We start from the raw sequence: 12,810 nt of genomic DNA, 5'->3' as shown, positions 1-12,810 counted from the left end.
TGTAATGGTAAACCCTTCTTGATCGAACAGTCAGCCAAATTAGCATGCACAGCAGAGTGCTGAGTGAGCTTTCAGGATGTGCATATCTGCGCATGCAGTGTAATACAGAAGCCAAAGGGTTGTCATTTGCCTAGTAATGTTTCCACAGCAGTTGGCACTTAACTGAGACTTGAGATACAGATTATGGCAGGGGGGTTGGAACTACATGATCTTAAGTCCTTCCCAACCCCAACCATTCTATGATTCTATGATTATAGCTCCCAATTACAGGCACCAGTACAACAGTAGAGCTGCCCTGACCACAGCCTTCCTGCCAGGATGATGAACCAAGCCTGCAGCTGTCCCTTGGCACCTGCTCTCAAAGATTCTTTAGACAAGATCCCTGAATAACATGCAGCACTTTTGTTGCCATTGGAATAGCTCATCTGGCCTGCAGCTAAGCCATTTTTTAACTGTAGGTTGATGCCAGCTGCTCTCCTTGATCTTGGAAGCCCACAGGGAGCTACTTGTGTTCCTGTAAACTAGCTGATACTTCCAGAAAGCTCAGCTTAGCTATGGCACCAGGGCAGCCATCTCATGTGAACAGTTCTGCTCTTCTTGGAGTTGCATGAGGACATAGGAACCAGGAACTCTGACCTTCTCTATGGAAGGAGGGCTAAACGTAGCCCTGCTAGCCACCTTCCTGGATTTATGCAGAAGTGCTGCTCAGTGCTTGCCTGTTACTGGGAACAACAAGCTTCTATTTAAGTCTCTAAGCACTAGCTACAGACATTTTTCTAGGCATGAAGATACAACAGGATATGACTATTTTTACTGGTTTTAAGGCATCAAACCTGCAGGCAGTGCCCATCTCAATCATTCTGATGACATCCTCAGCAGAGCTGACTTGTCTCTCTTGGAGACCAACGACCTGGACCTGCTGCTTGCCGTCCTCCAGGACTCGAAGCTTTGTCTTCTTGTTCAAGAGGTCAAACACCTACAGGGTAACAAGGCAAATCCGAACAAAAATGTTGTGCCATCTTTATATAAAGCTATACAAAACCAGCACCTTTAACAGAGCCTTCCAATTCAATTCCCAATACACCATAAACAATAGATTATACAGAACTATCGAAACTAGTGAGTTGCACTTGGCCACTTATGAGGCTTTCGGCCAAAGATGTCAGGTCAAGATTAAAAAAAAAAAAAGTGAAAAATAGGAGTCTTACCTTCCCATTGTATATTTCAAAGAAAGTCACATAGACTTCCAGTTCCTGACTCCTGTACCTGGGCTGGTTTAGGAGGAGGAAGACATCTTGTGCTAGTGAGGAAAGGCAGAAGTTCATTTAACTAGTTTAAACGACATTCTAGTTACTTCTTGATCTACATTCAAACATTGCACAGTCAAAAAGCAGTGTCATGCAGCTGAATAATACTTATCAACAAATGCTAGTGAAACCATTAGTGCTGTGCCAGCATTTGGAGAACAGTATTAGCAGCATCCACTTCCAGGGACTGCAAACACAGGGGGATACAGAAGTTTTTACTGCTAATGTCCCCTGTAGACAGCAATCCTCACTGCTGTAGGGCAGCACTGAGATCTGCTATTGTTTTGGACAGGCTTGAAAACATCTCCGTTTGGAGACACTACACCAGATTAGTTGACCCTTTGGCTGGACTCGGTGCAGCTTTTCACAACTGAGCTAAAAAGCAAGGACTTTATTTCAGGGCCAGTCATAACTGATTTTCATAGACTAGTAAACAGTTGCTCTTGTTTCAGCTGTCTTGCCACACACAGGCTAGTTTCACAATACGCCTTTCTAAACAGGAGGTAGAGGAGGTCATGGTGGTTTCTAGGTCAAGGAGGGGCTTCTAAAGCATCTGTTCTCTGGAATGATTTTGTATACGGTAGGTTTTTTGCATCTAATGCTTACAGGAAGAAGCAGAACATTTATATGCTTTCTCTATAAGAAGCTTTATATTAGAAATGGGTAGGGTTGTGTTGCATTCAAGTTGGGTATTGCCAAACACCATCCTGAGTTTAAGACAAAAGCACAGCAGAAGAATCAAAATCAAATGGTTCAGCCCAGCAAATGCCAGAACAGAAAACTGTCAACTCTTTGCCTCAAAAGCAAGTATCTTCCGGTGAGTTAAGTGTGGATCTAGAAGCTTCCAGGCTGGATGGACAATATTTTGGGAAACTGAAGAAACTAAGTCATACCTCCTGCCACAAATAACCACTGCTTATTACTGACAACACAAATGCTTTATGTACCTTCTACTAAAAAACATTTTAAATAACCATACATAGCCAGATCTTATCTAAGAAAAACAAGCACTACTTTGATTTTCATATCTAAAGAATCAACTTACACACAAAAGCATATATGCCCTTTGAGGCATTCTGTGTTCTCCCAGAGAAGTCTCCGCCCATAGTCTGTAAACAGAAAAGGCCAGGGGTAATGTGTAGTACAAACAAGTCAAGCTACCTGACTGTATTACCAAGAACAGACTAGGAAGTTACTATATGTATATATATGTTTTGATGCCAATGAGATGATTAGAACAGTGCAATTCAGGATAAAATTAGTTTGCTGCTTCCCTATCAGTTCACAAAGCAGCTCTGGACTATGCAAAGCAACACCTGAATGCCCGCAAGGGTCTGCAGTGCAGCACAAAGCAGTTGTTTCCCCAAAGAGAAATGTATAGCCTTGACAATGCAACCCAGTTGCCTCTTGTCAGAGGAAATAAAGCCTCATTTCTTAGGGCATAGGTTGAATAAAGTTTCCATTGCTACTTGCAAAAGCTCACGTGGTACCAAAACTGCATCAAACTTCCAGAGCAGACAATGCCTAACTCCTTTCACCGAGGTACCTTTAATCCCAGCTTTTTCAGTTGGTGCTGTCCTGACTCTACCATTTTTGTAAAAATGCCTCAATTTTTAACACATGACTCAGTCATACAATCACAGAATGGCTTGGGTTGGAAGGGACATTAAAGCTCATCTGGTTCCAACCCCCTGCCATGGGCAGGGACACCTTCTCACTAGACACCAGGTTGCTCAAGGCCCCCATCCAACTTGGCCTTGAACGCTGGCAGGGATGGGGCAGTCCCATGACACAGTCAGTTCACCAGAATTTAACAGGCAGCACTCCAGTCCCATGCTACAGCCATTGTCCTTGCACCACTACTGCACCCTAGGGAAAGGAACTTCACTGCCTATGATCTTAGTCCCTCACATTTGTATCCCTGTAACGATTCTCAGATGAGTATGTTTGCCCATTCAAGTGCAATGGGGGCAGCCTATGTCCAAATTTCTACAAACTTCGAAATTTCCTTCTGGATTACTGGAAGAGATCTACAACTCACTACATATCACTAATGATAGGAGTTCCTAGCCTAAAACTTGGCTGTAACACTGGAATGACAGCAAGCGATTACTCAAACTGACAGGCTAGCCTAGCTCAGTCCAGATCACTGTGATCTGGGGTAAAGGCTTCCTGCAGAAGAAGACAGCATTTTGGACTCTGCTATCATGCTGTGAGGAAGGAGTTTCCCCGCTTTCCTTCCCTACAGTTTCCAGAAGGAGGTTAAAAAGACAACTAAGTTGTTTAAATCAGAGCAGATCATCTTTGAGGCAGTAAACACAATCTTCAGGCCTCTTGAAGCTGCAACTGGTAGACTGGAAGGAACATACTAACTTGCCCACTTCACAACAATACCAAATCACTCAAATGTTTATGTGCAACAAGAAGCTTATTTTTTTTATAATTGCTAAAGTCTTTGGAATGCTTCCAAACTCTTACAGTATAGAAAACAGCCTTTGCCTCAGAGGTAGGCTAACAGCCCCACTTTGCAAACTGGAGTTCAGCAGCAATAGCAAGGGATAGCTGTGACTAACATGTTAAGACATCCTAAGTCTTTAAAAAGCCAGCTATGGGGGGATTTTAGTATTATTTTCCTCACAACCTCAAAGGAACCCCAGTAATACATAAAGCTTCCAAAAAAGAAGATTAAGAGATGACAAAGTATTAGCTTTAAGGCAAAAGAAAAACCACCCCAAGGTCCAAAGTCATTACACAATCCTACTCATTATCATCATCAAGGAGCTTTACAATGCTTCAGATAAAGCTAGAGAATTTGAGACCTTGGAGAAGAACTTACATGTGTCTTGCCACTGCCTGTCTGGCCATAAGCAAAGCATGTTGCCTTCCCACCCTCAAAGATAGTCTCCACAAGAGGCCTAGCAGTGAACCTGGATATTGAGAAGGTAAAAGACAGTTAAGACAAACATTTCACACCCTGCGGCATCAGTTTTCCTAAAAAGAAAGGAAAAAAAGAGCAAATAAAAGCAAATCCTTTGGAAATTAGCAAGACCATGCCAAAAATAAGCTTTAGACTTTTCAGTCCTTTGGATTCCTCCAAAAATGATTTTAATACTTATTTCAGGTTGCACTTTCTTTAAGCTAAGATGCCATGAATCCACAGCTCCATCCTTTAAGCTTCAAAGTTATTCCCAGTGAGAAGAAAGCGTTACCTGTATACCATTTCATTAGAAGAGGATTCATCAAATGAAAAGTCAAATCTAAATGTCTGGGTGTCAAGGTATTTTGTTAGGTCTACTTTCTGCTTCGGCTCGTGCACCAGCAGGACACACTTGCTTGGAACAGTAATGACATCGCATTCCTTTTTTTGCAGCTCTGTGAACAGAGAAGACCCTCAGTTTTAAGAGGAGTAAGAACTGCCAGACTGCTCCAAGGCACAGCTGCTTTGTCAGTACGCTCACCTTGCTTATTGAGAGGGCGCTTCCTCACACAGACACAAATCCTATGCTCTTCTATCTAAAAGAAAACAAGTAATTATTTCCCAGTTAGACCCATATCTACTTAGTATTATAGAGAGAAAGATCTGATGCCTCCTGACATCTACTTTTCTATATGCTAATCAGAATTGCCTCCACTACTGATCAAACCGACTCATACAGGGATGCGAGTCTTAAAAGTCTGCTCAGTGCAAAAGCAGCACTACAAACAACAGCTTTACGTAGCATGCTCCAGCCTATCAGGTGGAAATGCTGCCATGCTATAGGAAGTGCCCCAAATATCCTGTATCAGAATTAGTAGAAAGTTCAGCCCTTGGCCAGCTTTCCAGTAAAAACTGCCATCTGAATACTGCAACTATAGTCAAATTATTATTATCTTAGTTTACCCCAGGGGTATTTTTTGACCTGGAGTATTTTACTGATGCAGTAAGTTTAGCAATTTGTCCAGCACAGTTACACATCAGGTGAGTTTGGGAAAGCGCGTATCCCACTGAGTGAGGCAGAAAGCAGATGACAAATTCATCTATCATGTGGTGATGCTTACACCAGCAGCTCGTTGTCAGCCCCACAGGATGCTGGCACACAAACCACCCAGTGTTCTAAGGTAATCAACAGCTACTTTTTCATTTTAACCAAAGCACTACCCTTTTTCACTGACTGACACCTGAGAACAAGTAGTCCTTGTCTAGCAAAAGCCTTGTTAAACAATGCTACCTCTGTAATTGCTGAAGATAAACTGAGCCTAGTTTTATAGGGTTGTTTTGTTTTAATTCTTGGCTCTACTTTTGCGCCTCCACTTTTTGACCTAGTTTAAAATTACTTAATATGTACGACTTACATACAATAACACTTCCAGGGCAATAATCCATTTTGAATTATACCTACAACAAGCTAAGTTATGTAATAGGCTCTGCTGTTTACAAAGTCTGAAAAGTACTGATGTTACCATGCAAATAATTACAATTGTTGAAGTGCAAGCTCTCTACTAATAACACACACAAAGCAGTGCAAGGCACCTTAGCCCTAAAAAGGGAAGGTAAATAACCTCACATGTACCACCAGGTACCTCAAGATCACAATATGCTCAGAGGATTTCCAAGGTACAGTGATGCACTGAATTGCTCACATACTAGCATCTTTAGTGCAAAATAGTCTGTCCACAAGCTGCAGCTTCAGTATTTACTTACTGGATCGGTTATACTTATTGGCTGGCAGTCTAAAGTTGCTCTGAATTCCTTGATCATCTTTGCAAACTCCCAGTTTGGACAGCTGCTGTCAAATTCCTGCATGGAAAAAACATGGATGTGTAGGTAATTAACATGTAACAGCAAAAAAGCCCCAGAGCATGATAAACCATCAGGTGTATGCAATTAGAAATATTTCTCAATATTAAGAACTTCCAAAACTATAATCAATCCATCCAGCTTCATATGAACTGAGCCTGTCCAAAACATGGTTTAGTTTTGAACATTGTGGTACACTGTTCTGAAGCAATGTCCCAGTAGAGGTGCATTGTAGAGTACTCCACCTGTGCACGCTTGGTCCTGATTTCACTGATTTGAGCTCTCTTCTCTTCCCTCTTGTTTTTCATTTTCTCCATCTCTTTCACAATGTTGGATCTTCTCCGAACTAGATAAAAGCATTTCCTTTAATTAAATCTCCACACTAGGTTCTAAGCACAACACAAGTATTTAAACTTCTCCAGGTTGCTGCCAGACTAGCTTGTACAGGAAACAATCATCTTCAGAAGGATGGCTTTCATCATGAAGTATTTCCTCTTCCCAACCAGATCTACCCACCACAAACTGCTCAGGAAGTCCCACTGCCACTCTAAAGTAAAGGCAGCATTTCTAAGGTGATACCACTGTAACAGAATTACACATCTGTAACAAAAAATACTGGAGATACTCAGTTTTACTACCAAAGCCACCTTTTTCAAGCTTTAGCATTGGATAATACAGAGCAGCAATCACATAGTGATGCATCACTGACTGGTGAAGCAGTTCTCACCCACAGCTCCATGGTACCTGGGCTCACTGAAGAGATTCTGCCAGGAAGCAGGTGATCCTCTGTATTTCCATTGAGATTTGTTACTGAGGCTTCTGGAACACAGTTCATCTTGCTAGCCCTGGTTCTTCCAGCTGCAGAAAGAAGCCAGACCAAACCCAGTAATTAGATCCCTAAGATCAAGACCAGTTTTATAATCAGTAAAGCCTTGTAGATCATAGGCATTCCTCAACTCTGGTTCTGGATCAGGAGAGAGAACTGGCTAAGAACCTGTGACAAGTGTGCAAATGTTTTTTTTTTAATCATTTGCTGACCACCAACTTTTATTCAAAGCTGCAAATCAAGGCCACACTAACTACACAAGAACTCAGTAACAAGTCTCTTATTTCAATGTCTTGTAAGCAGAACTTAATATAACAAGGCATGCCCTCAGCTATTCATTGCATAGGTCTGGTAAAGACAAATAACTACAATTTAGTAATTTAAGGAGGCTCAAGTTCTTGCTTTAATCAACCGATGTAGGTAAAACTACAACCAGTATAGTTACAGAGCATGTTGTCAGCAATATCAAGGCACTTCCTTTCCCACTCTGGTGCTGCGAGTACCACTTTGTGCTGTTAAGCAGATCTCACATCCACAACTGTAGCTATGTGCTTAATAAAGTCCCTCAAGGTAGGAGCCCTGACTATTTACATTCTGATAGACCTCAAGCTTCTCTTGCTTTATATAAAGGAGTAGAAGTTGCTCATTCCCTTGGGATTCGCAGTTTACTTATTTAAATGCATACAACCCATGTTGCCCCTTGGTAAGAATTCACTGGGTTCTTTCTCCACTCACCAGGAACAGATGAATTGTTTCTGGTTTGTGTAGAAGTGCAGGGATCTACCCCCATCTCATTTTCCTGGAGGCTGCACTGTGATTCTGCAATAACAGACATCCTGGAACGGCCACGCGCAGCTTTGGAAACACAAATTCAAGGTCAGTATCATGCCTCAGACACTCAGACATTTGTCAGTATTCAAATGCTCACAAAGTGCAGAACGGAAGGGAACAAGATGTGCTAAAAGGACACTCTCCAGATCTCTTATGCATTAGCAAAGTTCACAAGTGAAAATGTGTGGGGGTTGAAAAGTGATCGTGAAATACACCACTACAAGAAAGCAAGCAGTTCATTCCAGATTTGCAGTTCCATTGAATTTCTTTCAGATACCATTAAGGATTCACTAACATGGAAGCTCCAGAACCATAATACCTAGGAAGGAGAAAGTTACAAGTTTGTGAAATCTGAAGCTTCACACTTGCAGGGCTGTGTGAATTAGCTGTTTGATGGTGACAGTAGTACTGCAACCTGGCAGCAGACACGGGCAGCATCGTGCTCACCATCCCAGCGCCCACACTCAGACAGAGTGCATGGTGCACAGTGGAGGGGGAGCTTGATAAATGCAGCTAAAAGACTGTATAATCACAACAGCAAATCTTTGGACAAGGTCCTTTTATAGGGAGGCTCCATTGTTACATGCAAAGGTTATTTCTTTCAGAGAGCAAGTCCATCACCACGAAGCTTCCTAGGGAGGGTTTGGAGCAACACCGCAATAGATTTGTAAAGACAGCAAACCTGATATGAATAAACAGAAGTGTGATATGCAAACTAGAGCTACCTTTACCTCTATCAGTAACAAGAATTGATCCAGAATTAATCACTATGATTTCAAAGGATACCAGATCTATTTCAGACCAAGGTTTAATTTCAATTCTGGATCAAATTCCCAAGAATCATACCCACAAAATTCAGTGCCACTATATTAACTCTTTACCTGGAGTTCTCTGCTCAGGTGTAGAGACATTAGGTGTCGCTGCTGCAACTTTAGGAACAAAAGGCATCAGTTTCATTACACTCAGAGGTGGCATTTTATTCCATTTGTCACACATGCCCAGACCTGATCTCATCACAAACTCAGCAGCACATTTTCTGTAATACTAGCACTCCTGGGCAGGCATATTGACTGGAGAATTGCTGCAGTCAAATAGGTTTGGTTCAGGTGATTCTTATATGAGGCGATATGCAGTATCCTCCAAAATTCTTACTGATTGAGAGGACTAAGGCACTATCTGTTTATTAATTCATCCTGAAAGCACTGCTTCTGCTTCTCTCACTTCCCCGAATGAGATGGAAACAGACACCTTCTGGATCTTGTTTAGTTTGTTTGGACCAAGAACCAAAACGTGTAACTGGTGTTAGCTTTCTAATTGGCACAGCGCAGCTTGCAACCAGATGGACACTCATGGGGTTTAGCTAGTTATAACAATAGATAACACTATTTGAGGAATACTGAAAACATTGCTTCTCTCTTGTACTCTGAGCAGGTCTTCAGGGACAAGAGTGAGCCTGTAGGAAAGGCAACAGATATTTCAGATTTGAAATTAGATTCTATACTTCAGGAAAGCCATGACCTCTGTGAGGACATTTTTCCATCTATCAGTGGCTCAATTAACACACATCTTTCTCCAGCTGGCTGCTCTACTTCATTAACTGACCTGTCTAGAGACAGTCATGACCATCACACCATTCTGCTTTCCAGTTCACAAAATTTATGGGTTTCACAAAACTCTCTGGATTTGAGGAAGATCAGGATGTTCTAGCACAGAACAACTTTTGACATACTAAGCTTCTTGGACTACTCCTGCCTCTCTGATACAAGGGGATTTGTACTGTTGTCTTCTGGTGCTGGCTTCCCTCTCTTGCATCACACACAAACAAGGCCAGACAAGCCCAGCTGTTTTGTTTATAGCTCAATTGCATGGGAAAGTACAAGTTCCAGCTGACTATGCCCTTGAAGGGAATCATCAAATTATCAACCATTCAACCTCAGCATCACACAAGTTTATTGCAAATAAACTGTAATGCCGCCACTTGCAATTCAAACAGCTAAAAGAATCAACTAATAAGCTAAAAAGGCAGAAAACATGAGAGTTCAATTCCTGACACCTCAAGGAAAGCCTTTTAGCAATCTAACACTCTGACATCTCTATCTCCTTTTCTGGCTTTGCTCAAAAACATTGCACTGACATACAATCACTGAGCTACAGCACACCAGCTGGCATTTTGGCTGCCTGGTCCAAAACATCTCCAAGGATAAAGATCTAGTTATTATCTAGGGGGACTGTTTGAAGAGGATACATCCATTTGTCACTGCTATTTCTTTCTTGCCCTTTCCACTCTCATTTTGACACTTTTAATAAGTGCCATTTACCTTTTGTTGTTCATGGCATTTGCAAAAGCTCCATAGAAAACTCCTATACTCACTGCCACAGGAACTGCCTAGTGACATTTAAAAGCAGCATCAAGGAACAATTACAGCAATACTGCAGAAAAGAGCAACACATCAACAAGCCCCAACTCACAGGAACAGGACAGCAATCTGTTAGCAAAGTTTCTGCACTCTGGAGTCCAAAATGTGAGTATAAAACATTATGCTCTTTGTTAGCATTGTCTGAACGAGCAGCCTTATGATACTACTGAAGAAGATTATTAGGGCTACAATGAAAACACACCACTGTTTTACAGGGGTATAGCACAGAAAAGAGTATTTCCTCACCTTCCCGTGGACCAGGGATTTTTGAAAGGGTTGATCTACGCTTCTGTTTCTGAAGAAAACAATGAATGCTGTAAGTTATCAGAGTAAGCTGAAAATCCCTAGCACAGCACTGCAATACAACATTGATACAAGAATTTCTGATGAAAGTCTAACTAAGAGATAGAAAAGACAAGCTAGAGATCTCAAACTTTAAGACTGGATATTATTTATAACAAGACCTATGCTGTTGACACATTAGTACCTTAGGAAAGACTAAATCCCTTTAAAACACTTACCTGTACACTTACATTCTCTTGGAAAGGAAAGTTCTCTTTCAGATCAGCAGCAGGTAGTTCTAATAACTCAGGATTTATTGCTATCACATCTTCAATATCAATCTACAAGAGCAAAAGCAGAACTTTAGAGAGCAGAATATTGCACTACCATTTACTGCATGTTTTTCTTTTTAACCTTTACTTTCAGTACATGCAAACAAACCTGACCCACTGCTGCCAAATGCTAAATTAAAATTGAACAGAAGGACAAGACAGCAGCTCATGTTCTGAGTAGTCTCCTACATCTAAATATGCAGGAAGAAACATGCCCCCTAAGCCATTTACCCTCATCTGCCAAACACCATGCAGTTCTGCAGGTACACTGGAGCACTTCTGAAGACACAGGCAAAGCATATTTAGCATCAGCTACTTTAATCTCTTACTGCTAATCTTAGTAAATCTCAGCCACTCTGTGGCTTCAGCACTAAGAGAGCATTAAGCATTTACTGTGATTGTGCTTACTGAAATAAACTTCAAAGACTTTGGGAAATGAAGGATTCAACATTTAATCCACAACTCAATTCACCTGCATTTTCACTTGCTATTCTGAGTAATTTCACCTAGGGCCAGCTACTGCTGCCTGCCTGACCCTCCAGTGATCACAACCCTGGTCTGGTGCAAGAAGGGGGAGCAACAGCAGGCAGGCAGCCAAGAGCAGGTTCTGGCACAGGAGACAGCAGCTCTCAACGTTCTGTTTTTCAAAGCTAATGAAGCTGCAGGGGCTGAAGTCACCAGTGCACAAAATCTCTGGTGTCACAGCAGCTCGTGCTAGAATTCACTGAGCAAAGCAACACAAGCACCACTTCAGGAAGTCCTTGAGTTCTCACTTAACTTCCAAATTACTTAAATAGGAGTCCATCAGAAGAGTAAAAACAGGCAGGTGAACTTCATAAAATGTGGAGCTACCATATCCTAACATAAATTGTCTATAAAGTCTGATTTAGATGAAATCTGTAACTAATCAGAACGTGAATTAGCTCAGAAACACACACGTGCACAGTATAATGTATAAGTGCATATACAATTACTTATGCAAGCATATAAAAAATGTTGTATTTTGAAGCATCTTCATGAAAATTTTCTATCATAACACATATATGAAATCTACCCAGCAATTACATCCAAATCTGCGTGTTTTGCATATTTGAATGCAGCAGGCACATAAATAGTGTAAGAACCAGCTTCAAATAACCAGCCAATAACAACTAAATGCCAGGCTGTATGCTTCCAGACAGACCAGCAGGACAAGCATGTTTGCTCCATTACCAAAGGAGATCGTGCTAAGTGTCATGATTTCAGCTACATCAACCTCAAATGCCCCAGACTCTCCCCTCATCCCTATCCCACCTCACACTATGTTTATGTACACCCATGTAGGGAGCCAGGAAACCAAACTCAGCTCACTTAACATTACACATTAAGCCTTGAGGAAAGCCTGAGGGTCATTGCTAAAGACAGAAAGGCCCCAGGCAGTCTGCAGGGAAACAGGGACTTTGGGGGTACTCCATAGCCCACCACCGAGGCCCAACAACCCCTGCTCACCCGCAGGCCCAGCTGGGGCAGCGCCGCGGGCCTGCCTGGTGTGCGCCCAGCCAGGCTCTACCAGACTCGTTTCCGCTGCTGAGAGTGCACCGGGACCACCCGGGGCAGGGCCGCACTCACCTCTTTGCCCTTGAGGGTGCTACCCTCGGTCCATTCCACGGACACGGAGGTCCCATCCACTCTCACGGTCTTCACCTTCGCCTCATGGATCTGACCTGGAAGAAGCAGGCTGTGAGTCCCGGCCCAGCCGCCCGGCCTCGCCGGGACCCCTGCGCAGACAACCCGCTGCCCTGCCCACCCTCACCGTTGCTCCGCTGGATGTTGATGATGAGTCCGGGACAGACGCGGCTGTAGAAACGAGAGTCCATGGTGCGGGCACGGCGAGAGCGAACGGCTCCTTGACGGCGGTGCTACCCGGCCCTGCAGTGAAACCCAGGTCAAGGCAACCGCCGCCGATTTAAACCCCGCGCGCCGCCGTGCCGCGGGGCCTACCGGGAGACGCTGGCTGACGGACTACATCTCCCAGCGTGCTCTGCGCTGCCTACAGCTC

The 12,810-nt window shown here is 42.8% G+C and overlaps 2 protein-coding genes across 7 annotated transcripts in view; one reads left to right on the top strand and one right to left on the bottom strand.

Moving 5' to 3' along the window:
• Window positions 1–6,711, top strand: part of ARMH1 (armadillo like helical domain containing 1) — a 25,283-nt gene extending 18,572 nt beyond the window's left edge. Inside the window, 1 exon segment of the mRNA XM_061345007.1 lies at window positions 6,507–6,711. Within this exon segment, the coding sequence (XP_061200991.1) occupies window positions 6,507–6,635 (129 nt within the window). The 3' untranslated portion in view covers window positions 6,636–6,711.
• Window positions 1–12,810, bottom strand: part of KIF2C (kinesin family member 2C) — a 19,255-nt gene extending 6,445 nt beyond the window's left edge. The window contains exons 1-15 of one of the 6 annotated variants that reach the window (XM_061344992.1): window positions 12,565–12,804; window positions 12,381–12,475; window positions 10,680–10,781; window positions 10,405–10,453; window positions 8,623–8,664; window positions 7,646–7,765; window positions 6,829–6,942; window positions 6,330–6,430; window positions 5,989–6,084; window positions 4,766–4,820; window positions 4,517–4,679; window positions 4,144–4,234; window positions 2,353–2,416; window positions 1,209–1,300; window positions 834–976 (exon numbers count right to left, since the gene is read on the bottom strand). In XM_061344992.1, the coding sequence (XP_061200976.1) occupies window positions 834–976; window positions 1,209–1,300; window positions 2,353–2,416; window positions 4,144–4,234; window positions 4,517–4,679; window positions 4,766–4,820; window positions 5,989–6,084; window positions 6,330–6,430; window positions 6,829–6,942; window positions 7,646–7,765; window positions 8,623–8,664; window positions 10,405–10,453; window positions 10,680–10,781; window positions 12,381–12,475; window positions 12,565–12,628 (1,391 nt within the window). In that variant the 5' untranslated portion in view covers window positions 12,629–12,804. Of the gene's footprint in view, window positions 1–833; window positions 977–1,208; window positions 1,301–2,352; window positions 2,417–4,143; window positions 4,235–4,516; window positions 4,680–4,765; window positions 4,821–5,988; window positions 6,085–6,329; window positions 6,431–6,828; window positions 6,943–7,645; window positions 7,766–8,622; window positions 8,665–10,404; window positions 10,454–10,679; window positions 10,782–12,380; window positions 12,476–12,564 lie in introns of all 6 variants that reach the window. The other 5 variants (XM_061344993.1, XM_061344994.1, XM_061344995.1 and 2 more) reach the window with 5 other exon arrangements.

This window comes from Neopsephotus bourkii, unplaced genomic scaffold (assembly GCF_033783945.1).
Source record: "Neopsephotus bourkii isolate Nb327-2 ecotype Australia unplaced genomic scaffold, CSIRO-AGI_Nbou_v1 NB_234, whole genome shotgun sequence".
Classification (NCBI taxonomy): Eukaryota; Metazoa; Chordata; class Aves; order Psittaciformes; family Psittacidae; genus Neopsephotus; species Neopsephotus bourkii.
This window is presented reverse-complemented; position numbering and strand designations above follow the sequence as displayed.